The 27,306-nt window shown below is 38.4% G+C and overlaps 1 protein-coding gene across 5 annotated transcripts in view; it reads left to right on the top strand.

Annotated features, from left to right (window-relative positions):
- TOX (thymocyte selection associated high mobility group box) overlaps window positions 1–27,306 on the top strand; it is a 309,096-nt gene that overhangs the window by 119,966 nt on the left and 161,824 nt on the right. For 3 of the 5 annotated variants that reach the window (XM_004011695.6, XM_042254236.2, XM_042254238.2), the window contains exon 2: window positions 22,047–22,112. The exons of the other annotated variants lie outside the window; for them this stretch is intronic. In XM_004011695.6, the coding sequence (XP_004011744.1) occupies window positions 22,047–22,112 (66 nt within the window). The remainder of the gene's footprint in view (window positions 1–22,046; window positions 22,113–27,306) is intronic. 5 annotated transcript variants of the gene reach the window in all.

The following is a 27,306-nucleotide window of genomic DNA, read 5'->3' as shown; positions in this document are numbered from 1 at the left end:
TCTGTTTTTAACAGTAAGAAATAAAATGGAATACATAATTCAGATTCCTCTTTCTGCTTTCTTTTTTTTTTTTAAGGAAAAGTATAAAACACTTTCATTAAGTCAGTTTCTGACTTCACTGCTTCAGGTTATTTTGAACTGTGCAAACCAAATGCCAATCTATAGTCTCACTTGCTTTCCTGTGGTTTCAGCTGCAAGCAATGAAATTGCAGACGAGTAACGGAGATTGAGCACTGGGAATCTATCTTCTCTTTCTGAATTGAATGGTAGTTTTCACAGATACATGGTTGAGACACCAGGGCCCAGCCCTGAGCATCATGAAGATTTTGTGGCTCTATTATAGCATGTCCTCTGATTAGCAGAACCACTGGTGCTTCCCTGAAGTGTCCTCTCAGGTCCTGTGTTTCTCCTTCAGTAAACTTAAGTGATGACACTGAAGTGCTGTGTTTAAGAGAAGTAGTGAATATGAGCTTATTGAAGTGCACTGACATTGGACCACAAGCGTTTATTGTTATAAGGATTAGTATTTGAACAGTAATGAGAGCACTTAAATTATAGATCAACTGTGAGGATACAAGGTTCCTTACAAGATTCATAACTACTGATGAGTCATTAGGTGACCTTTGTGCTCTCAGATTCCCACTTCCTCACAAACAGAAGAAACAGATGCTTTAAAAATGGGAGGTCTCCTTGCATATTTCAGTCATGTCTATTCCTGGTAAAGTGCCAAGGGTGGGGGATGTCTGCTTTCCCACAGGCCCTGGCAAACACAATTCTACTTTCTATTTCTGTGAGTTTGGTTACCTTACATACCAAATATAAGTGGGATCATGCAGTTTTTCTGTTATTAGCATGTATCACTTAGTGTCCTTAAGGTTTATCCATGTTGCATATGTCAGAATTTCTTTCCTTTTCACTGTTGGATAGTGTTCCATAATATGTACATACTGCATTTTGTTAATCCATTCATCTGTTGGTGACATTTGGTTTGCTTTCACCATTATGAATAATGCTGCTTTGAACATGGGCATATAAATATCTATTCTAATTCCTGCTTTCAATTCTTTGAATATGTACCTAGAAATGGAATTGCTAGACCATATGGTTATTCTATGGAGAATGAAATGGCAACCCATTCCAATATTCTTGCCTGAAAAATTCCATGGACAGAGGAGCCTGGTGGGTCCCAGTCCGTGGGATTTCAAAGAGTTGAGCACAGCTGAGCAACTGAGCACACACACACACGGTAATCCTATGCCTAGTTTTTGAGGAACTGCCATATTGGTTTTCCATGGCAGCTGTACCACCAGCTTAGAATATGATTCTCTCTGCTCAGAAAAAAGCTGAGCTAATTAACATGGAGGTAAGATTGGAAAACACAACTGCATATTTTAATCAATCAATTCAGTTTCATAATTGACTAGGAAAGCAAGGTAGTGGCATTACTGCAGGATTGGGGAAGTATAGGACAGGTAAAGAGGGAAATAGTCAAGGGCATCCAAAAAATGGAGTAGTAGAACTTCATTGAAATGGCCAGCTCTGAAATCTAGTCTACATCTTCTCAGAGTCAATGAAACCAAGATTAGAGGGAGGCAGAGTTATTAAAGGTAATTGGAAGAGTAGATAGAAGTTTAAAAAGTGAAAGAAGTAGAACAGGAAGAAATTCTAGTCAGAACGAGGAATTTGATAACTCAATATCCATACAGTGCATTCTTATGGAGCATACTGAGCATTATGATGACAAGTCCACATTGCTCCGTTGCCTACAGGAAGCTAAGGTGTAGTCATTCATTAAAACTGGAATAATAGCAATCAAAAAATGAAGGTAACTTTGAAGAGATCAGCAACAGAGATATTGAAACCAGCAAAGGTAATGAATACAAAGGGAAGGATAGTCGAAGTGTCCTAGGGAATGGCAGATGACAACAATTAAGACAGAAAATTCGGGATCAGAAGTGATGTAGAGTCCAGAAGAGAACAAGTTAGAAATGGCAGTGGAGTGATGTTCTGGAAGAAACCAGTTCTGATCTCCACCTCTTGACCTGTGAGATGAGAGAGGGATTATCTGCATTGGAAATGAAAGGTGCTTCAAAGAACATTCAAGATTTTTTTTTAACTTGGGAAAGAAACAGTGTTTAGATTTAAGAGGGGGCGTATACAGATTTATTAAACCACATTAGCAACTATGAGACTCTTGAGGGCAGGAACCACACTATCTTGGTCTTTTTCTCCCTCTACTTTCCAGGAATATGCTTGGAGCATAGGAGAAGCACCGTAATAAATGCTGAATTAAGGACTGAATCAGTGAACAGATTTTTAAAATCATAAGTCAATGAGATAATGAAAGTGAGAAAATATTTGACTTAGTATTGTTCATTTGTTCTTGATTTTAAGGAACAGGGTTACCAGAAATAGAAAGTTTAGGAGTAGACTCAAGACACACTCTAAGCAGAGAAGTAATTCTTAGTCCTTTTCAAAGTTACCTCTCAGTGCTGGAGAGTGGTTTCTGGGAGGTTATGCTGAGAATCAGTGCACAGAAGGCAAGCCATGAGCTGCTCGACTGCTGTAGTAAATAATTCACACAGCAGGAGAGAAGAGAAGGGGCAGGCTCTAGGTCCCTTGCATTTTCACTCTTCCTTCTCCCCCATGCTTCTCAGTTCTGTATCTCAGCCTTTATGGCTCAGTAGCCTAATGGTATTGCATTAATAAATCTGGACAATCTTTATTTTGCCTCATTTTTTAACAGTTTTATTGAGGTGCCTTTTGCTTATGATGAAATTCACCTGTGCTAAATGGACAATTCAATGATTTTTATTAAATTTACCAAGTTGTCCAGTTTTAGGACATTTCTATCATCCCTAAGAGATCCTTCGTGGGTTAACCAATCTTAATGATGAGATTATGATAAGGATAATAGTTACATTTATTCGGTGCTTACCATGATCTGAGCTCTATTTTAAGCAGTTTATTTGAACTGACTCACTTGATCTTCACAGTGACCCATGAGGTAGGCGCTCTCATGTCCCATGTTACAGCTTGAAAAACTGAGCCACTGGTCACATGTATAGTCAAAGGCAGAACCAGCATTTGAATTCAAGCATGCTGGTTCCAAAGCTATGGATTGTAGCCATGATATCATATTGCTTTTTTAATATACTTTTAATACTGACTATTTGAGATGCAGGATTAAAAAAAAAGCCATAACTGTCTGTGTTCTTTCTGGGTTCCATGCTACTTTATCAGTATGAAGTGAGAAATACAGCTTCAATGCAAAAATATCCATACATTTCCATCCAATACATTTATCCATACATTTTCCTTAAGTAGCTGATATCAGAGATGCTGAGAAATTATAGTTTTATACAGAACAGAATGAAGTTGGAGTCTTGGCAGTTATCTGGTTAACAAAGTAGATCATTGAGACAAAAAAATTCTGTTTGGTGGTTTGAAATAGCTGGTATGGCTGTCCACGTTCATCAAATTGACAGGATAATTGCCAATTCTCTACTTTTTCTGTATCAACATAGCCTGAAACACAAATGGAAGTTTTTGCTCAAACGATATAAATTTAGTCAGTTGCAACATTCCCGGTCACTAGCCTAGAAAGACTGTTGGGGCTAGTTGGAAATGTTCCCAGAAATTCAGTTTGAATATGAGACAGTAGAAGAAGTCTAATTGTGGTATCTGCCTCTTTGTGAAATCAACTACTGACATTTTAATCCATGAAAAAGCCTGAATCTACTTAGAGATATTTCTGGAAAGATACTATGTCAAATGAGCAGAGCATTAAATAGGCATATCATTTTCCATAACTCCTCCCTAATGTTAATTTAAGAAAAATTCAACTCATTCTTAGTGTGCTAAGGACTACCAGCAGAAGCTTAGACTAGGGTGTTTATTTTTATCAACAGTACTTTTTGGAGGTAGATAGAGGCAGTACTGGCTAAAAAGAATCCTCTTAACTCTAGTGGTACAGACAAAAAATGCTAAACAAAAAGGCATCAATATAGCTCTTTTTCTGTGTAATCCTGTAGTGGTAGATACATATCATTGTGCACTTGTCCAAAATTATAGAATGTACAACACCAAGCATGAACCCTAATGTAAAATGTGGACTTTGGGGGATAATGATGTGTCAGTGTAGGTTCAACAATTGTAACAAACGTACCGCTGTGGTGGGGGATATAAAAAATGGGGGAAGCTGTGCAGGTGTGGGGTCGGGCTCTGGGCGAATACTGTATGCTTTTTACTCAATTTTTCTGTGAACTTAAAACTGCTCTAAAAAGCAAAGTTTATTCATTTTAAAAGCTAACAATACACTGTTTAAAAAAAAGCAAGACTATTAATGTATGATTTTCTATCTGGGATGCAATAGCAATAAATATTTATAAACATACAGGTAGTTTATTTCCTCTAAGATTATCAGAGCACTTTGCATATATATTCCTTGCCTTCTTCATTAAAGTTACTGAACCAGTCTGCTAGGTGGGCCCCAGCAGCGGAGTGTTTACCATTTTAAGATGTGAGGGAGCCAGACCAACTCCTCCCAGAGTTTTGCCTAATGTAGACGGTTTCCCTGAACACTTCTGATTCTGACCTGCTCTGTCTTCTGATTCCACTCAAACCAGAGTAGCCGTGGGTTGTCCTTTCTGACTTCCACTTGTCCACTGCACATCCACTGATCATCTACTTTGGAATTGCCTGGGGCCATCTAAAATCCCTCACTGAGACACCTCCCTCAATGCCTAACACTGCATCAAGTGACCAAAATTCATAACTTTATTAACTAATTACGTCATGTTTGGGAGGTAAACATACTGCCTAAAATATATGGAGTACTTACAAAGTTAGGAGGACTTATAATTTTAGATTATTTGCTCTTGCTTTTTAAGAAGATAACCTGGTCACAGACTCTCCTTTCTTAGAAAAATTGAAGAGGTGGCTTTATATTGTTTAAAAATATAACAGTATTTGGGGAAGACAGGGTTTGGCACATTGCATCTATACTCTCCCAACAATACTATATACACATATTATATACATATATCTCAAAGAATACTATATATGCCTACTTGATATCCAGGAAGAATGCTTGAAAAATAATGAATACTATGAATTAGATGTAACTGCTTCGGGTTAGTATAGAGAACTGCCCCTTTTAGACAGATAACATCATGTGGGAATATTCATTGTGCTAAGAACTGCATGAAACACAGTGTTGAAATTCCATTTTCATTTATAAAATGAGTACTGCCATCTACTTAGAATATTAATGGTTTTAATGAAGATGCAACATTTTGCAAGCAAATAATTAGTTTCATGCATGAAAAGATAAACAAAATCCTAAGTAACAAATCAGTGATTTTTCTTAGTTTTAGATTCATGACAAGTGGAAGTTTTAATGTGTAGTTTGAAGAATTTATTTCGTTATTCAGTAGTTAGTTACAGTAATTATAGCTCCAAAGTTTAAGTAATATGACGTATGTTTGTTTTGCAGTAATTGAATTGTAAGCATGGAATGATGAGGGCTCTTTAACTCTTGTTTTGAACACCATACCCAAAATGCCTGGAATATTGCTGTCAGCCCTGAGGAGTTGGGCAATTACATTGTATCGTACAGACTGTTTCAGTCAGTTCAGTAACTCAGTCGTGTCAGACTCTTTGCAACCCCATGGACTACAGCACGCCAGGCTTCCCTGTCCATCACTAATTCATGGAGTTTAGGCCATATCTAAATGATTTTTTTTAAGACTTGTAAATTGATTTAGGATTTAAGTTACCTTTGTTACTTTTAATGAGTCATTTTGTAGTGAATTTTATTTCTCATGTCCAGTTTACCGTGAAAACAACCAAAACCTCAAACTCAACACATTCCATAGACCAGGGTTCTTTTTTTTTTTTTTTTTTTTTACATGAACAAATGATACAAAACAAAACAGTTTAATATAGTAAATATTACTAATAAGGGCATAAATATTATTTTATATTATATATTTATATTTTAATATTATTTCTTAAATTTTCAACTAAGGAGAAAACATATGCTATATTAATCATTTAAATATGCATATCAGTTCTTTTTCTCAGGGTTCTTGAGAGCAGTACGGCTGACATTGGGGCTGGATAGTTCTCTTCCGTGGGCTGTCTTGTGCACTGCAGGAGGTTCAGAGGTATCCCTGGTCCCTATCTGCTAGGTGCAGTAGCAACCCTCAGTCATAACAATCAAAAACGGGGACAGAATTGCCCCCAGTTAGGAACTACCCCCCCCATTCACTGTATATCTATCATATTATTAAATAGAACGAACCAAGCAATTATAAAAACAAAATCAAAACAAATGTTGAATACAAAAATATCCAAGGAAATGTCAAATAATGGAATTGCCAAACTATATGGTTGATGTAGTTGTCATTATGGAAACCATTCATTAAACCATTCATTAAGCCTCTCACCTTAAAGAACATTTGACTGAAAACAGTAACTGCTAATGGATAAAAAGCATGGGGTCTTATTGGCTTTCCTAAAAATGCACATCCACAAGCCCTTTTTTTTTTTTTTTTTAAGAATCAGAGTGAAAGCACACTGTTTTTAAAAAGTACGGTTTATTTACCAGATGTCTGCCCTTCTTCTCTTCCTATGAATTGCCTTTTTCCCCTTTCAAGCCCTAGATCCGTATCACTTTTCTTAGCTCTGGGTGGTGTGTAAGTCTCCACTGACTGTCTTTGATTTTCTTATCTTTGTGGAGGTCCTATATATATATTCCTAAGTAATTAAATTTGTTTTTCTCCTGTTAAAAAAAAAGTACAGTTTTAAAATTTTACATACAGGTTTGAGTGTACATTTTTTGAGAGACCCCATTAGCTTTTGGAATCACTGATTTAAATGGATTATTACAAATGCAGTTTCATTGCCCCAAAATGGTATGCTGTAAGGATATTGTAAAATATGGTTTTTAAATATTAGATGTGCGATATTTTCCTGTCATGTGTCCAGAGATCTTTGTTGCCTAAATTATGTGGAATGGGGAGTAGGCACTATAATTAAACTTTCTGAGGAAAGTTGGGTTACCTCCAAAGAAAAAGCAGCATCATTCTGCTTTAACATTAAAATCTGTTAAATAATTTGATTTGCTGTAATGTTTAGTTTCCATCCTAGTCTTATTTCAGTATATGTTTAAATTATTTGTTTCAAGTTTAATGTCTCAAGTAACATTGAAGGATTTCTTAGAGACAAGACTCATTACATATATATTAATATAAAATATGTACATTCTGCTCAGAACTATTAAGAAGGCATTTCAAACAAAAAATCCTGAAACTACTTAATCTAGCATTAATATTAATTTACTTAATGGTTATAAAAATATATTATGCCAGAATTTTTCATAGCAAGTATGAAATGTGCAGAAGATATTAATAATGCAATGCTTCTTACAGAAAGTGAAATTAAAGGTTACAGAGTAGTAGAGATTACATAATTTCTTTGCTGTGAGCATTATAAAGAACATTAACTGATTAGTGAAACAGATTAAGTATCTAAATATTAAATATCTGGGTTATGCAGTTGTTGGACTAGAGCAGAAATTGTTATATATAGTTCCATAAAATACAAGCAGTTGTTATCTTATGGATAATTAAATGTATGAAGCTAATAAGCTATGGAAAATAAGATGCTGTAGGAAATCTATAGCATCTTCAGTTCAGTTCAGTTCAGTCATGTCCAACTCTTTGCGACCCCATGGACTGCAGCACGCCAGGCCTCCCTGTCCATCACCAACTCCTGGAGTTTACTCAAACTCATATCCATTGAGTCAGTGATGCCATCCAACCATCTCATCCTCTGTGATCCCCTTCTCCTACCTTCAGTCTTTCCCAACATCACGGTCTTTTCAAATAGCATCTTATATCATACTATTATATATTTAATATTTAACTATAACATTGCATTTTTATGCCAAAAACTGCCTGAAATTTTCATTCTATGACAATAAATCTGCCTGAAGAAATTTTAGTGAATATGATATGATATAACTTACTATGACTGGGTAATATTTTCTCTATGAATTAAGAGAACAATTCAGTAATGCTTTGCCTTTTCAGACAGTTTCTCCTGCAGTTTTGTATAGCAGTTTTTGATATATTTTACCATAATAGCATCTCCCTTATGTAGCCTAAAATAAATAAAAAGCAAATAAAAAACATTTCATGAGAAAAATATTATGTATGCAGATACAATAAATAAATATGTACATATATAAAAACATGTGTGTACATATATACTTGCACATAAATACACATGATGCTCTACAAAGTTTTCATGTATTTGGTAATTACACTATTATTTACTGTTTTACACTCCTTTGCTTCTGTCTTACCTAATATTTAAGGTAGGACTCTGCACTTCCGTATATAGTGATAAAAATAATGTCTGCATATCATCTTCCATATTAAAGACCTTTTCATAAGTCAATTTAGGGCATATTTAATGTGATTCTGCACTCTTTCTACCTATTGATCTCTCCAGTAAATGACGAAAGCAATCACATGAACTTGCCATGAGAGGGGAATTTCCAGAAGGTGGCACAGGGATTGTATATTTAGTGCTTTAAATTTACAAATGCTTTCCAAATCTGAAATAATTGCACAAAGAAAGTGTAATCCTTACTCTCATTCCCCAGAGGAGTGTGCTAGGAAGTGTCATAACCAAGACTTCCATCTGACTCTCCTTATTTCAAATCCAGTTCTTGGTGGAATCTCTCCTAAATTCTGCCCCTATTCTGCCGTACCTGCAAGGGAACAAGAGACTCCGAATTACTCAAAAACCAGGGAGGAGTGAACTGCACTCTGTCTGCCAGTCCAGTCAGCTTTTCATTAGCTCGCTGGTGTAGATTTGGGTTTCCCTGGTAGCTGAGTCAAAAAAGACTCTGCCCGCAGTGCAGGAGACCTGGGTTCAGTCCCTGGGTTGGGAAAATCCCCTGGAGAAGGAAATGGCAACCCACTCTAGTATCCTTGCCTGGAAAATCCCATGGACAGAGGAGCCTGGTGGGCTGCAGTTCATGGGATCACAAAGAGTGGGGCACAACTGAGCTACTAACACTTTCACTTTTCATAGATTTGGAGATGATGCAGAGAGCAAAACGTTCACCAGCAGCTTGACGTCAGCATGAAAAAATAAACTAGCTTGATCTGGAACAGCATGGCACAGTCTGTTTACCGGAACTGGGCTTGTCTGTTTGGTACCATGAAGCTTTTCACTATTAGCTAAGTGCTCATAAAATGAACTTCTTTTCACGCTAACCAAACTAGAGTGACTGAAAAAAAATCAGTCCCTATAAAATAGGAAGAGATGGAAAACTGAAATGTGATCTGGTTTACAAAAGCTTTTTTCCAGTGCCCCTGGAGGATCAGTTATTTTCATGGCTAGAAATTGATTTGGAAATGAAAGCACATGGAATAAATATTACTATAGAATAGCAGAATGGTGAGATACCTAAAATGCTTTCACTTCCCACAACATTGCACTGAATTTTTTTTTAATCATTTGTTTAGTGTTAACTTAGTAAATTCTGTATGCTTGGCAAATGTTAAGTACTGGGGATAGAAAAGTAAATAGGAATGTCCCTGCCTTCTAATAGTTCATAGTCTGGTATAGGAGATAGGTAGCATAGAACAGTGCCAGCACAATGAGATACAGGCTGCAGTAAGCGCATGATGCTGTAGTGAACTTACTGAGGCACAGAGAAGGGACCCTAGATCATAAGTGGCTTTAGGGAAGGCTTACCTTCTGATGGGAAGATGCTTCTTGTCTGAGAGAATCACATTTATGCCTGTTGTTCAATCATAATTAGTTTTAGTATGTCCCTCACTTTTAGAAGTGTTCCAAGTTGGCCTATCAATTCAGTGACCATCTTATTACTAGAAAATAGGATGAGAACTCACATGGACTGGGAGGTGGAAAGGTATTCCAGGCAGAGGGAACGAGGTGGGGGAACAGAGGCGGGAGTTTGCTGGTCGTATGTCAGTAGTGACGAGATGTAGACGGGAGTGGTGTTAAAAACATTTAACACTGGCATGGCACTGGCACTGGCCATTTAGAGTTGGACACCATCCATAAATAAGTGACAGAGCTGTTCATATCATGAAGGACCTTGTGTTCTGAACTAAGTAATTGAAATTTGTCTTGAAAACCTTAGGGAGCATTGAAAGTGGAAGAGAAGAAAGACTAGTTTAGTATACTCAGTCTGGCTTAGTCTAGCAGTGAACAGAAAGGTAAGGGACTAACTTTGAGAATCAGTTAGTCATGGATGTTGTACCAGGCATTTCCCCTAGCAGTTCTGGTCTTCACGACGATCCTGTGACATGGCCACTGAAGCTCACAGAGGCTATGCCTTCCTACATTCACAGCTCAGTTCAGTTCAGTTCAGTTCAGTCGCTCAGTCGTGTCCGACTCTTTGCGACCCCATGAATTGCAGCACGCCAGGCCTCCCTGTCCATCACCAACTCCTGGAGTCCACTCAAACCCATGTCCATTGAGTCAGTGATGCCATCCAACCATCTCATCCTCTGCCATCCCCTTCTTCTCCTGCCCTCAGTCTTTCCCAGGATCAGGGTCTTTCCAGTGAGTCAGCTCTTCACATCAGGTGGCCAAAGTATTGGAGTTTCAGCTTCAACATCAGTCCTTCCAATGAACATCCAGGACTGATCTCCTTTAGGATGGACTGGTTGGATCTATTCGCAGATATTGAGTGGCAAACCTGAGTTTCGAACCCCACTCTGAATTATTCAATTCTGTGGGGCTTCCCAGATGGCGCTGCTGCTGTTGCTGCTGCTGCTGCTAAGTCACTTCAGTTGTGTCCGACTCTGTGCGACCCCATAGATGGCAGCCCGCCAGGCTTCCCTGTCCCTGGGATTCTCCAGGCAAGAACACTGGAGTGGATTGTCATTTCCTTCTCCAATGCATGAAAGTGAAAAGTGAAAGTGAAGTCGTTCAATCGTGACCCCATGGACTGCAGCCTACATAAAGAACCTGCTTGCCAATGCCAATGCAGGAGCTGTAAGAGACAGAGGTTTGATCCCTGGGTTGGGAAGATTCCCTGGAGAAGGAAATGGCAACCCATTCCAGTATTCATGCCTGGAGAATCCCATGGACAGAGGAGCCTGGTGGGCTACATTCATAGTGTTGCAAAGAGTCGGACACGGCTGAAGTGACTTCAGTTCAGTTCAGTCACTCAGTCATGTCCTACTCTTTGCGACTCCTTGGACTGCAGCATGCCAGGCCTCCCTGTCCATCACCAACTCCCAGAGTTTAGAAGTGACTTAGCATGCATGTAATCTTCCTAATACACTTTCTGCCTCTAGTAACTGTTCTGATCCCATTAGAATTGACTATGGAATAAAGTATGTACTTTATTCTATTGTCATTAAGTGAGTATTGTCACTGAAATAATGAAGTCTGCTGTCCTGGTAGTTGTTGAATTGGTTTTGATATTCATTAATTTTATACTCACATTGGGATACCAGAAAGTTTCACGTTGATTGATCCTCTTCGAGTACTAGTACTAGTAAGTATTTTCTGTCCTCAAACAGACCTGGAATTGAGCCTCTGCTCTACCCCTTCTGAGTGACCTAACTCTTTAAGGCTGTTTCCTTTTTGGTCAAAGGACATGAATACTACCTGCCTCACAGAGCTGTTGTAAGGATTAAGTGAGTGAATGCATGTGTGCACCTAGCACACGGTGAGGATAAAGTAAGTGTTAGCTGCTGTCACTGTGAACGGGGCCTGGCACACAACGGGTGCAAAAGGAGCATTTGTTGAATGATTGAATGAATGAGTGCCGCATTTTTGTCTGGGACTGTGTTGATTACCATTACATTTACTGTAACAGCCAGACCATGCTAGATGGTGCACCCCTGACAGTACCCTGTGCTGACTGTCTTGCAATTTTTCAGCAAAAGAGCATCATATGGTGCCATTCAGAAAGCAAAACAAGGGAAACTAGTCTCTCCTCACCATGCAGTATAAATAAGGGTTTGAGTGGAAGCAGACTTGGAATTTCCAGCAACAAGACTTCCTGTTTCGGGTTAGACGTAAGTTTCTGGCACTATATCATGCTATAAGAAGGATGTTATCCAAAGGGAGGATGAACAATTTGGGAGAATGCTACCATAAAAAAAGAAAATTCAAATGGGAGTGGGAATATAACCTAGGGGATAGTTAGAACTATTGTAAACATGAAGACAATAAAAAAAAACTCTATAAGTACATGTAATGGATATGCCTTGGGATGGTCACATCTTATGCATGAAATCTTAAGCTAAAGCAAGGAAAATTATGTCATAATCTTCATAAGATATGATAAGCTACATGGGATCATGGGTTAAATATCAAAGAAGATGATATAAAAATAAATATACCTATATAGTATATGAAATCTCAAAGAAAATTTAGAAATTCTTCTCCTTTTGATAAAACAAATGGATTGAGTAACTTAAGTTCCTTAAAGTGAAAGATCCAGAGCTTTGTTTCCATTCCTAATGGACAGATTTACACTCAGTGATGTGAAAGATTTAATCCAGTTCTTTAAAATGTCAGTATGTTTTCATTCAAAAAATAGAAACTCTCTGGAGCCTGAAAAAAAAATATATGATCTCAAAAGGGAAATGGAGTAGATCTAAACTGAACTTCTTATGTTTTTAATTGATCAGGTTTACCCTGAATATACTAAAATATATTTCAACACCTGTCCTACCATTAGGAGATTTTAATGACCAGAAGTCTATTCCTGTAACATCATTGTTATGTTTAGTCTCAATGTTATTTTCTGAGTAATAATAATAGGGAAGTGAGAATCTCCATCTTAATAACTCTGTACCTTCCTATTTGTATTTTTATTTGGTTCCCTCACTTTTAATCTCAAAATTATTCAATAATTGTTGGACTTCAACTCTTTTTTAAAAAAGTTTTCATCCCACTCAATTGTCACCTAAGCAGTCTAAATACAACTTCTCTGTTAATCTTTTTCTACATCTGTCGTTCAAGTCTCAGAACCTTCTCAATGTTCTGAACTTGTAAGTCCCACATTTTTCTTGATTTGAACAGAGCATGTTCTTCCAGACCAGACACGTGTGAAAAATAGTCTCACTTTTTCCTCTCTGTGTCAGATGCTGAAGAATGTTCACTGTGCTTTAAAAGGAATACTAGAAATAAAAGAGGCAACCCCCCAAAAAAAATGACTTTCATGCTTTTCATTCCAGGTCTATGCAGGATTTAGGTACTGTGGTAACTGAGGTGAGAGCTGGAAATAGTGAGCTTAGGTAAGGATTGCCAGCAAGTTTGAATGTGCTTCTTGAACTGTTCTCTTAGCCGATGGATTCAGAAAAACTTGTCTACAACATAAGTCAGAGGCATGTTCTGAACCAATCATTTGAAAGTGCACTGAGTCTCAGTGACATGGTATAGTTTTATAGCTTTTTGCTTTATAGAAATTCAGAAATTACTTGGAAATTCCTTTTAAAAACAAGAGTCCTACATGGACTCAGAAATCATTGCTCCTGATTTCTAATATCAGACACTAGTGTCATGAATCAAGTGTGTTTTCATGATTTAGTTATAAGTTATTTCCACTAAGTGCACCAGGATGGATTTGGAGTGACAGCTAAGCTTCTTTTCTTTTCTTTCTTAAATAGTGTATAATGAAAATGGATTTCTTTGTGTTTGGGAGTTTGGGATTAATGAAATTTTCTTGAAACTTGTGTGAAAGTGAAAGTGAAGTCACTCAGTCATATCTGACTCTTTGCGACCCCATGCCAGGCTCCTCCATCCATGGGATTTTCAAAGCAAGAGTACTAGAGTGGGTTGCCATTTCCTTTTCCAGGGGATCTTCTCAGCCCAGGGATTGAACCCAGGTCTCTGTCATTGTAGGCAGATGCTTTTACCAGCTGAGTGGTATTTTCATGATATTGAAAAATCTTGGTTCTTCTGTTTATTACTATTTCATAAATTTGTTTATGTCACTGCATAGACATTTAAAATAGAACTAAATGACTCAATAATACAATGGAAGCATAGTAAAGACAGTAAAGACAGGATGAAATGTAGCATTAGTTAAGAGCTGTTACTTACTAACCTTGGGCCACTCACCTGTCTTGGTCCAGGTGCCCTGGAAAGGAGAGCCCATAATGAATGTTTGCATGTTAACACCGGGAGTGCAAGTCCAGGGAATCCAAAGTGAGGGGGAAAGGACCACGGCAGGGAGGTGGGAAGAACAAAACATGGTGTGTGCTTCCGAGCTGTAGTAGCTTTGCAGCAGACCACTGCTGGTTGTTGGGCCAAAGGGTATTCTCTGAAGAGGCCACAGGGCCTGCAATGGGCCGGTCCTCTCCACCGGGCAGTACCTACCCAACTCTTGAGGTGTGTTACCAGCTCTTCTGCACAGACTCTGTGGGAGGCAGGGCCTCTTGGTGCCAGTTGGTGTGGATTTGGGGCACCCTCTACTGTACGGTGGTGGAGGTAGGAATGGAGAGCCCAGGGACTTTTATTTCCTTGAGAACTGTGAAATTAAAAGCCAGTGGCCAAGGCCTGAGGGTCAGGCAGGCTGTGCAGGCCTGGGGGGACACATGATTGGATCCATCACAGACAGGTTACTTAACTCCTCTGTGTCTTCGTTTTGTCATCTGTAATGGGATTAACAGTAGTCACCATATTACAGCTGTTGCAAAAATTAAATGGCTTAATATGTGCTTAAAAAATGAGGTTAAAACTGTTTTGAATCATGATGGCATGACTATCTAAAGTGTAGCGCCATTAAGTGTGACTTTAGGTGTGCCACTTAATATAGAGTACATTTGAGTTAATAAATTTGGTGTGTTGCCTAAAAAAAGCAAACAAACATTGCATTGTAGTCATACCATTAACAGCAGATGAAGATAGTTGCTCCAGTGCCACTGGGCCTTGGTGTAGGACAGCATCTTTGAGGATAGAATCAAGATAAATGCATAGTACTGCTACTGAAAATGTCAGTTATTAAAGTTAACAACAGAAACATGCTACACAGTTCTTCCCCAAATAAATGTATCACTAGGACAAAGATAAGAGTATAGATTCAGTTCCCAAACACAGCTCAGATTCTAAGTGGTGGGTCCAGGGTTGCACTTGTGGAGATGATATTCTCTCTTTCCCCCTCCAGTGGCCAAGTCGTCAAGCTCCACTCTGCCCAGATCATACTTCCTCTCCACGCCATTCAGATCTGCAGCAGAGTGTTTACCACTCAAGTTCAAGTGACAGGAGCCAACCAAGAGGGGTCTCTCTTTCGTGATTCAGCTCTGCGTGCTGCCAGGTTGTCACGCACATCCATTCAAAGCACCGGCAGTAGTTGTTTCCTTTTCTTTGGGTGTTGACGGGCTGTGCTCTGCAGGTCTCCCTTCAGGGTCCGTGAGCACTTTCCAGGCCTCTTTGCACAGTGCCAGTTTCATTCAGTCTGGCTCGGCATGGAGGCGGACTGCCTCAGCCCCTCTCACATTTCCACGGTCAGCCTTGGAACTGGAAGATAAATAAACACACACTCCCTCTCCAGTGTCTCCTGACCTTGTTCCTGGAGAATGGAGGATGCCTAGGAAGCTCGGAGCTCACCTCAGTCTATTTTTATTGGCTACACGTTACTCTGCGTGTGAACAGTGGTGACAGCTGTGCTCAGCGCCTGTTCCCACCCTTCACATTATGCTGTAGCTTTCAAAATGCTTTGCTCTACATGAAAGAGCAGAAGTCTTTGATTTCATTGACCAAACTTAAAATATTTCTTTCATTACCAAGAAAAAAAAAAAGATAACTTTTAATCTCACATTGAGCCAAGTAATACAAAACTGGATATTTTATTTTGAGGATATTGCCCTGTCTTATAATGATTTATAGTCTTCTAAGAAATGTCACATTAACTCCCTGTTATAAACATTTCCATATTTAGCTTCTTTAAAAAAAAGAAAAATAAAGTATCCAATATTCCTCCAGAAAACACCCAGAAATATAAGATTTTCACTTTTATAGGGGATACAATGCAATACTGTTCATGAATCCCATGAGGCCCCCATTCTTCCCCAGCAGCAGTTTTCTGGTTTTCTTTTAATGGTTTCCCTAAAAAGATTCCATTTCCTCTACCAGTGCCAATGATTGATTTATACTTCATATTCTATCTTTGATTTTTCTTATGTTTAGTGGTTTTGGGAGCCTAATATTACTTATTTCTGCTCATCGTTTACTATGTTCAGATGGTGTTGGATGTCTACTTTCAGTTTTAAATAGAAGAATAATAACTACCTAGTTTGAAAAGCTCTTTGGGATTATGGGTTTGGTTAATATCCTCTGAAAACAATTTTTAAAAACTGTAGTGGAAGATTATGAATGACTTTTTATGTGATTGCATCCCCTGGTGCTTTGAAATAAAAACACGAGAAAGAGTCTAAAGCACTTGGTCAGAAAGGCTTATCCTGAGTTGATGCCATTTACATTTAGATTTAAATAAGTCAGCCTATTTATTCCTGCAAACTTTGCTTCAGGTTTTAAATTGAGAATACACAGAAATTAAAAGTCCTAGGATGCTTAGATGTATTTTGAAAAGTTATAATGCCTAAATTCAGCTGAATTCTAAAAATAATAGCTGTGACAAATGCAAGGAGTAAGGAAATGCAGTTAATTGTTTTTAATGAAAGAATATTATTGCAACGATTATGAATAAGGGTTATCTAATATGTGGTCCAGATGAAGTGAACTGGGGTCAGTTCAGTTCAGTTCAGTTCAGTCGCTCAGTCGTGTCCAACTCTTTGTGACCCCATGAATCGCAGCACACCAGGCCTCCCTGTCCATCACCATCTCCCAGAGTTCACTCAAACTCACGTCCATCGAGTCAATGATGCCATCCAGCCATCTCATCCTCTGTCGTCCCCTTCTCCTCCTGCCCCCAATCCCTCCCAGCATCAGGATCTTTTCTAATGAATCAACTCTTCGCATGAAGTGGCCAAAGTACTGGAGTTTCAGCTTTAGCATCATTTCTTCCAAAGAACACCCAGGGCTGACCTCCTTTAGAATGGACTGGTTGGATCTCCTTGCAGTCCAAGGGACTCTCAAGAGTCTTCTCTAACACCACAGTTCAAAAGCATCAGTTCTTTGGTGCTCAGCTTTCTTCACAGTCCAACTCTCACATCCATACATGACCACTGGAAGAACCATAGCCTTGACTAAACGGACCTTTGTTGGCAAAGTAATGTCTCTGCTTTTGAATATCCTATCTAGGTTGGTCATAACTTTTCTTCCAAGGAGTAAGCGTCTTTTAATTTCATGGTCATTAGTGTAATAATGCAAATACTTTGCCTTTTAGACTGCGGGGCATGCAAATGAGCCACAAACAAAGCGTTGTGGATCTGGTCCCCCACCTATTATTTGTGATGGAGTTTAAAACAGTAGCCGTAGAGTCTAATCCCTCACTTTTAATGGGTGATGGAGTATAAAGCAGTATGTCATAATGAAAAACTCTTCTACTAGAAATCTAGACTTTGATTCTATACCCAGATGGACTGCATGACCAAAGTCATAACACCAGGGATTCAGACATGACACCTTCGGGGAACTTTCCCAGACTGAAATTCTGGGACTCTATCCACTATAATTCAACTTCAGATGGCAACTAGATATAAACCCAAGACATGGATACATTCTAAGAATGTTGCATGAGCAGAAGACCTGTTGAGATACCTGGAACCAGCTTCTGGATAGGGTGTTGTTGGGTGGAGCTGTTAAAAGTACAAGAATGATGTTAACCTGTTGGGGTCTTGCAGGGAGAGGGTGAGCTGGGACACTGGAATCTTGGCTTATTTTTCTTCTTGAGCTCAAGAGTTTGTCCAAACACAGAGAGGAATTACCAGGGTTGTTTTGACATACGTGTATCTTTGTTTGGTAACTTGGAATTCTTCGGAAAGAGACCTTAATTTAATTTACAGTGAGATCTCTTGATTCTTGGTCAATCTGCATGTTTTTTAATTGGATAAAAATCTTGAGGAAGAATGGATTCCAGGATTTAAGTATTGCTGTCTTGGCTATTTCTGTACCTTTTTTTTTTCTTTGTAAGAGCTTCTGCTCCTATTGTAATTCTGCTCCAGTTTTAATCTACTGTAAGACTATGAGTTGTTCACATTTAAAAGCCTTCAAACCATTTTCTAAAAGCTGAATATTCTCCCTCCTCTCGAGTCACTGCCTTCTGTAGGAAGAGGATCTATGCAATCAAGCAAATACAATTTAATTTTTGTTAATTATACATTTCCTGAGGACTTTTTATGTGCTATTCCTAAGCCATAAGGACACTAAAGATTACCGAGATGTGTACTGGTCTTCTGGTAGCTCACAGCCCTAGGGAGTTAATCCCCCAATAACAAAACCTGCCTGGAACCAGAGGGCTTGGGGAGCCCGGATGCTAGAGATAGCCGAACCCTGACTAAGGGGAGCTGATGGATCTAAGAATAATTTCAAGAGAAGGAAGACAGTCTGGACAAAGAGGTGTGGATGTATGTGACATATACTGGGTCACAGGGAGTGGTTGTGGTGAGACCAGACACTCTAATAAGAAAAAAATCAAGGTCATCTCTTTTTGCAGCTCTACATCACCAGTCTTTCAGAGATAAGCTTTCAGAGGAGTTGTGAATATCTTGATAGTGATAGAAGTGGTAGGGGAAGGAAGGGAGGATTTATTACAAAGAGTTGACACATGTGATTATGGAGGCTGAGAAGTCCCCAGATGTGTAGTTGGGAAGCTGGAGACCAGTTTTTTTGGGTTTTTTTCTTCATTAAAAAATATTCAAACAATAACAAATGATACAGTTCCCATCCAAAAGCTGGCAGGCTTGAGACCCAGAAGAGCTGATGTTTCAGTTTGAGTCTGAAGGCAGGAAGACAGGTGTTCAGGTCAAGCAGTCAGGCAAGAAGATTTCCCTTTTACGCTGAGGAGTGTCAGCTTTTTTGTTCTATTCAGACATTCAACTGATTGGATGAGGCCCACCCACAATAGGGAGGGCAATCTGCTTTATTCATTTTTACCAACTGAGATGCTAATTTTGTCCAAAGACCCTCATAGACACACCCAGAATATTTGTCCAAACATCTGGATGTTGGTGGCCGAGCTAAGTTGACACATAAAATTGACCAGCAAACCACCTCCCTGTCTTTTAAGGCTTACTTATAAAGCATCCAGGAATATTCTGCCAGCCTGATTACTAAATTGTCACCTCACTGAGACTCTTGTTCTTTGAAAGCCTCAGCTTTCTTTGAAAGCTGGTAGCTCAGCTGTTAAAGAATCTGCCTGCAATGTGGATGACCTGGGTTCGATCCCTGGGTTGGTGAGATCCCCTGGAGAAGGGAATGGCTACCCACTCCAGTATTCTGGCCTGGAGAATTCCCTGGAATGTGTAGTCCATGGGGTTGCAAGGAGTGGGACACGACTGAGCAACTTTCACTTTCACCATAGAAATTCTATACAATATCTTACCATCATTGAGATACTGTCATCAGTCTTCTCTGATAATATATTGGCATTATTTTCAGAATTGATAGCTAACTCATCATTTATGGCTCAGATTATATTTATATTTGTTTTGGGAGTTACATGCATATGTTGCAAAACCAGCCTTCTTGGCTTTGAATCCCAGCCCTGCTTCTTAATAGCTGTGTAACTTTGAGTATCTAGCTTTACTTCTCTCTGCCTTTTGGGGTAATAATAATAATACCTAACTCTTTGTTGTTGTGAAGATTAAATCACTTAATACATATCAGTTAATACATGTAAAGATACAGGTAGGTTGTGTGTGCGTGCTAAGTCACTTTGATTGTATCTGACTCTTTGTGACCCTATGGACTGTGGCCCACCAGGCTCCTCTGTTCATAGGGATTCTCCAGGCAAGAATACTTGTTACAGATACATAGAATGTACTTGAAAAAAATAGTTTTTCCTTCAGCAACGTATCTTTTACTTAAAATGCTGTTTCAGCCTTGGCTCAATATTACTTAAGTGCTGATACTTTTTTGAGGAAAGAGTTCTTAGGAGCAGTAAGTTGAATATACTCAATTAGCACACATTTTGGATAGACTAAAACCAAAACTTCAAAGCTTTAGTTGGCTTGAAAATGACACCAGATTTAGAAAATGAGTAAGAGAAGATGAAATAGAAAGTAACACATTTATAGAATATGCATAGGCAGTGGAGTGTTTGATTCACTTCACTACTTCTGTTCAGTTTAGTTTGCTACAGTCAGAGAAACTGTCCATATTTTAAATGATTCTTTGGCATCTTAACATTAAAAACATTTATAAACAAACCAACAGTGGGCGGGGGTGGAGAAATGCTAAATGATGCTCTTTGTTAGGTTTTGAGCTGGTAAAAGTGACAGGCAGATCTCATGAGGCTAGACTATCTTGGGTTGAAGGCATTCACCTGACTGATGGAAAACCAACCGTGGGTAAGTCAATCGGACTCAGGGCTCCTAAGCCAGATGACAAAGCAACTAAAATGTCCAGATCTTCTTTTCTGGGTGTGCTATTTCTGATTTGTCCTAACAACCACATCTTTCAGTGAGTGATTTCAGATCTGTTTAGATACGTCTATTCACATAACGACTGAAGCGACTTAGCAGCAGCAGCAGCAGCAGCATTCACATAACATGAAATATAAATATTTTCAAGATGATGCATGAGGAGATCTTTTGGTTCTTTGAACTCAGTGAGTGCCTCAAGTGTCCTTAGGGAGGTCCTTCTGTATAGCCCCTGTGTATGTGGATCTTCAGGGCACCCAGTGCTGCTGACTACAGTTCAGAGCCAGTTCCAGAACTGAGGCGTGTCCATTTTGTTGCTAGCAGCTCACAGGTAGTAGAATGCTGTGTCTATAATTATTCTCATGCTGTCCACAGCACTGCACCTTCTACCTCCGTCACTAACTCTATTCTGTCTTGAAAAATAACGTTCCAGATATTCAAATTCCCATGTCTGAAATTAGTCTGGCAATGAAAGTATATTCAGACTCAGCTCTTTGAAGCTGTCTGTATTAGTCCGTTTGATTATTTCCTTGGGAAAATTCTTCCTTTAACTAAAAGGGAAATGCTTTACCCATTTATCAAGTGACTAAAGATAGCACTTTTAAGCTGAGGATTAAGTCTGAATGGAGTGATTACTGCTTTCAAAAACCTAAATAATGAAAAGTTTGTTGTTGATGTTGTTATTGTTACTGTTGCTTGAATTCTTCTACAGTTTTGTACACGAACTGCCCCTAGGAATTTTCTCCTCCCGTCTTGCTCCTAACTTGTGAATTTGTACATGGATTTCTATGCATTTGTAATACTTACATTAATTCTATGTCTTTGAAAATCTTTGGAGAGGAAAATGTGATCATTGAGTGTGTATATTTGTATTGTTATCCATTGTTATTACCATTCTTAGACATGCTTTAGTGTCATGTGCTCTTCTCAAATACTATTATAAAGTTAAAATTTTTTAATCGTAAGGCTATTGTGATGAAGCCAATTTTAGTCTATTATAAAAACTCTGCACTTTTTCATTTTTGAAAACCAAACTCAGAATGTGTTGAGCTGTGCCTTAGTATATTTTTCATTATTCTTTTCTTTCAGAAATCATGCCATCCATTTACTACTTCATTACAGCTGAATTGCAATATGTATATATGTGGTACGCAGAATGAGCCATTTTGTTTTAAAACAGATTGCAGATGAAAGGAAACCATTCATTTCTTGCTTGCTTGCTGTAATTACTAGAGCACTAATTACTCCAAATCACTGACATCCAGGGTCAGGGAAGATGACAACAGAAGCGTCAAAGAACAGACATGGTTCTCTTGCTGTGACAGATTCTCCGTATTTCCAACCACAGTATTTTGTTTCATGGCTACTGTTTTCCAGTTTGACGGTGAAAAAAAACAAACAACAAAAAAAAAACACAGAGAAAAACCAACAACAAACATGCACACAGTCAAGATTGCTGAATGTTTACTATTATTTCATTCGCAGTTTGACGGTGAGAACATGTATATGAGCATGACAGAGCCGAGCCAGGACTATGTGCCAGCCAGCCAGGTGGGTTAATTAATCTTCTCTGCCTTGTTTCAAATTGTAATTAAACAAATTCAAAGAGTTGCATTGCAAATGAGTAGCACTATCAGTAACTGCCGCAATCAGGAATAATCATAATTTATAAACAAAGCATTTAAGCCTTGTTTCCAGTTAATGAGATCGCGCTGATAAAACCCCAGAGTTGGCATTTGTTGAAAGATAATACCTTGTTTCCTCTCCAGAACGGCAAGCAGCTGTTTTGCCAGCATGATCTTTCCTAAACAGTTGTTTTACCTTTAGGGAATAAAGTCTTTACAGGTGCAGGTTATTTGAGCGTCTGACTGTAGACGAATTAATCATTATAAGCTACACATGTCACAGATAGCTTTAATTATCAACTATTGGGGCATTTCAATAAAATGTTACATTGATCACCAGAATCCCATAGCTAGAGAGTGTCCTATGGCCTCTTTCAAGCCAAAACACCGTGATATTATGGAAACATTTCAAGGGCTCGTCTGTATCCATTTCACTGGGAATGGTTGACAAGGTGTTTAATCATGAGAAGTGACAACGAAAGTCCAATAAAAATGTAAATGGTTACATTTATAAAAGTGAATGTTTGGCTATTTATTTTTAGATACTTAAGACCAGACCTTTTGATCCAGAGAGGGTATTTGAAGCAAAATAGTAACTGCCCTCTAGGGCCACTATAACATGATATGTAAGGATACTGTAAGTAAAAATAAATGAATGAATAAATGAAAGTGAGGAAGAGTTCACAGGAGCATATTGTGGACTTGAACATATTTTTTCTGGAAGAGTAAAAACCATGGTAGCCTGGAGTTTCATGTGTCAATAACTATAATGTAAACTCAAACATTGAGAACAGTTGTTTTCAATGCCCACATATCCGCCCAAATACATTTAATAACTGAGAGGGGTGGGGAAATAGAGAACAAAAATAAAACTATCTTTCTTCATGGTGGTTGTCAGTGAATTAAATCTAATATATATGTCAGGGGTGCACTTCACGGGGCTTTAAAATTTCTCTAAGAACAAAATGTCTCAGGCTTAACTCAAAACAGAGGCAGGCCTGCCTCTCCGTGAACTTTGCATTTAGAAGTTATTATCATGGAGTCTCAAAGAGTGGGACACGACTGAGCAGCTGAACTGAACTGATGATCACTGCCTTCTCTGGTAGACATTCTGGAAACTATACAGTATTGTTCAGATGAGAAGGTCATCATTGAGTTCAAATACCCAATCTACATTTCCTTCCATTCGACAGAGTAAATCACTCTCAGAATACCTTTGGAAGGTTGGGCTTTGTGTTTAGAATCATTACTTAAACTGAATTCATTCAACTAAGTAGCCGCCAAGATTCATAGGTATTTCTGAATAGGACTGTTTGATTAAAAAATGAAAAATGTTACTATTAATTTTCTTCTAACCATCAATCCCAAAACTGTACTGACAAGTTTAGTATTACTATTAGATGAAAGCAACCTGGTATCATCTCTTCGGTGCCTTTAGGGTTTTGAAGTGTAAGGGCTAATTGAATTTGTTTGAAACAGTAGGAACACAAACTCAATAAATGATTGCTGTTATAAAGCAGCTGCTCCCTTTCGGAGAATCATTATGTCCGTCTTAAAGACTTTTGGATAAAGGATTGGAAATTCAAAGCATATACATCATAACAACTTGGCTCTTCAGATTTTTAAATTCAAGTACCATGAATACTATTAATCCCCAACTAAAATCAAACAATGTTATTTTTCTTAATATTTCAGTCCAGTTACCAAGAATGTTTTAAATACCAGTGATAATTTATGGAGGAGTAAGGAGCTCCAAATACTTCATGTGCTTTGTAAAGATATGACAGGTTTGTGTGCCAGAAGCAAACTATTTTTTAATAATCCAGCACATATGAAAAATGTTTTTAAAATGTGCTGTTGAAAAAATTCTACTAATGTAAGATAATACATACCATGGCAGGTAATAAGCTTCACAAATTATATAAGTTGAATGGCCTTTACTAAATTTTACCCTTAACATTCCTTTTGTTTGCTGTAATATGGTGTGTTCAAGAATTCATTAACAGGTATTCTTTTAGGGAGTTTTAATCAATTTACCCCTTTCGGCAACAATAAATAAGACTTTAGTCATCTGCAGGGGAAAAAAGATATATAGTATTGTTCCTTTTCCTACACAATATACAATATCAAGCATCTGCATAGTTTAGTAATCCAAGCTTACTTAGTATCTCTCAACAATTGTGATTCCTGTTCAATTTTCAAATCAGTACATGCTTTGGGACTTACAGACTAAGTTGCTAAGTAGCAGCATATGGTACACTACTGCTCCTGTGATGTTGTTACAAGCAAATAGTGCAATTCTAAAGAAATGGTTTTTATAGAAAGCCAGTGCTGGAATGGCTCCAGAAATGGAAGTACACTGTAAAAATTAACGATATTCTTTTACATAGTCCCAAAGGGCTCTCTGGCACTATCTACTGCATGAATTCTATACCTCGTAAGTCTAATATATACAAACCCTTAGAATTTTTTGCATATAATTTTGTAATTGATAGGCAGCTTTTATATCGAGTGTACCACCCTATAATAAGACTGACAAGTATGCAATAAAAACCCATGACATTTCCACTTCTGGGTTCATTCTTAAAATATTCACTGTTTTCTCCTATAATAACCCTAAGTGTGCTGGCCACTCAGGACTTCAAACACCGTTTAACTTTTTCTTATTCTGGCTAGAATTTGAACCACACAATGCAAGACTTCTTTGTGGGTTTCTAGACTCTGGCTAAGGAGGCCCATGCTGCCTGATACCTCATGAACTTGCAGGTTCCCTTCTGTATAGTTCGGGGAGAAAATGTGAGCAGCTAATGGAAGGGAAGCCAGAAGTAAGGAGCGGCCACCAGCCATCATGAACTCCTTTCTCATTCTTAATCTGACATGTTTGATTGACCACCATGACGAAGGACACAGCAGAGAGGTGGAAGGGGACTGGTCTGCCCACCTGAGCTCTGCCCTTTCTCCAGAATCACCCAAGCGCACTTAGATGCTCATGCCAGGAAATCCTTCTTTTTCCCTGAAGTACCTTCTGTAATTCCTTATGTGGAATCAATTGTACTCAAGATAAATGTTCATTTGAATTAAATACATCAAAGGAAACAGGAGTCTGGGTTTCTTGATAGGAACTTTGTATGGCACCGAGGTCATTTATCTATCCGTTTATTTATTTAGTTTCCTTTTCCTCTTTCTTTTTCTTCTATAGAAGTTTCAGGAGTATCATTTTCCACAGCTACCTATTCATTCCATGCTTTCCACCCCAAATGGCAGATTTTCCTGACAGAGGTTATGGAGAATCTTTGGTTACTTGACTGAACCATGTTTTCAATAAATCACTTCCTCCTTGACTCCAATAAATCATTTCTTTCTGCTTGTTTTCCCTCCCTATCCTACTTTGCTTCCATCATTTCTTTCCTCCCTCTCTTATTTTTCTTCCTTCCCCCTTTCTTCCATAATTTTTGTTGTTAATTCTGAGCATCATAGTAAACTCTAAGTATTAAATGTCCTGACCTAAGATTCTGTTTTACGTTATTTCCAGGTTGTAATCAGCTTTCTCTCTGCTTCTCTTTTTCTTCTCCCACTGGAATTTCTCTCTTACCTGTTTCCTCAGATCTCAAGATTAAAAATAACTGTGATAAAACATAGCAATGTTTTTCCTAGAATCTTACAACTAAGCATTTAATGTACATTTTATACCCTCCCTCTTGAATGGAAAAGTTGAAAAGCATGTAGGGCAGCTCTCATGTGAGTTTCAGGTTTGATTTCTAACCTCCCTGGGTACCTGTCCTTAACAGCAGCTCAGACTCAACATATCCATTTGTCAAATCGAAATTCATCACCTCCGGCCCACTACTTCACCCCAAACTTCTTTTTTTCCTATGTTGCCCGTAGTTGTGAGATTTAACACCACTCCCCAGTTACCCAAGACAGAAACTTGAAGAGTCTCCCTTAAACGCTGAGCTCTGGACTGATTCCAGATAGTGCTGATTCTATTTCTCTGCATCACTGTTGAATCTGTCTCCTCTCTTCTTTCTATGTTATTACTGCTTGAGTTTCGGACCTCACAGGTTCCGATTAACTCAGCTCATCTTACCTCACTTTCATCTTTCCATCTCTCCTCTCGCTGTTGCTGAATGATCCGTGTTTCTTCCTTATGCACACATGTCCATGCCTCTCTGGTTGGAGTTATTGAGATACACCTTGCCCTGCTGTGGCGTATAGCATGCCTGGATGACTGCAGTGGGACTCGCCCTTCTTTCTCTCTGGATCTCCTGTGCTTCAGCGATGCTTGGCACATTGGAAATGTGCAGCTTTACTTTGTGTACATGTTTTACGCGCATTAATTCTTTGACTCTTCTGCTTGCAGTAGTTTTCAGCCCTGCTGTGCAGACAGTTAGCAAATCTGGTCCTGCCCATTCCATTTGAGCAGCACCCCTCCACCTGGGTGTTAGTGTCTCACATGTTAACAAAAGGCACAACACTCTCATCACCTCAGAGAATTATTTCAAGTCCAGGACTCCAAGAATTAATGTGATAATAAACTATATAGTACCAGGCAGTTATTCTTACAGTAATATCGTATTGCTATTTGTCATACACAGTACAATGGCAGCAGAATCAATGGGACTCCCCAAGTTGTTTTTTGTGCAATGTTCTCTTATATCTACTGTCAGAATTGTAATATTTAAAGTTTGCAAACTTATTAATAACTCTATATGTATTTTAGTTACAGATGAGAAAATTCTCAAGGTTAGATACAGTATAAATGAGGTATGACAACAGGGCCTGGAAGGTATATTTTTAAGAGCACTTTTGAAAAAAAAAGAAATCTCTTGACTTAGGTCATAAAATTTCCATGATCGTGACATAAATTTGAACTATAAATTAGGCCAATTACTTTTAGATTGGTTCCTTTTGGCAGAAATTTCAAGAGTAAGGTCAGCTTGACTTTTTGACCATTCACCCGATAAAATAGCAAAGCTGCCAGGCTTTGAGTAATCTAGTTAGCCCAACAAAGTCTGGCATCTTAACAAGCCCAAACTAGTTACTCAAACCAGTCTTCAGTGTAACGTTCAAATGATTACTCTGTGCAGTCCCAGAGGTATTCATTACAGACAAAATTGCTC

Source organism: Ovis aries, chromosome 9 (assembly GCF_016772045.2).
Source record: "Ovis aries strain OAR_USU_Benz2616 breed Rambouillet chromosome 9, ARS-UI_Ramb_v3.0, whole genome shotgun sequence".
Taxonomy (NCBI): Eukaryota; Metazoa; Chordata; class Mammalia; order Artiodactyla; family Bovidae; genus Ovis; species Ovis aries.
The sequence above is the reverse complement of the archived record's forward strand: the minus strand, read 5'-3'. Positions and strand labels throughout refer to the sequence as shown.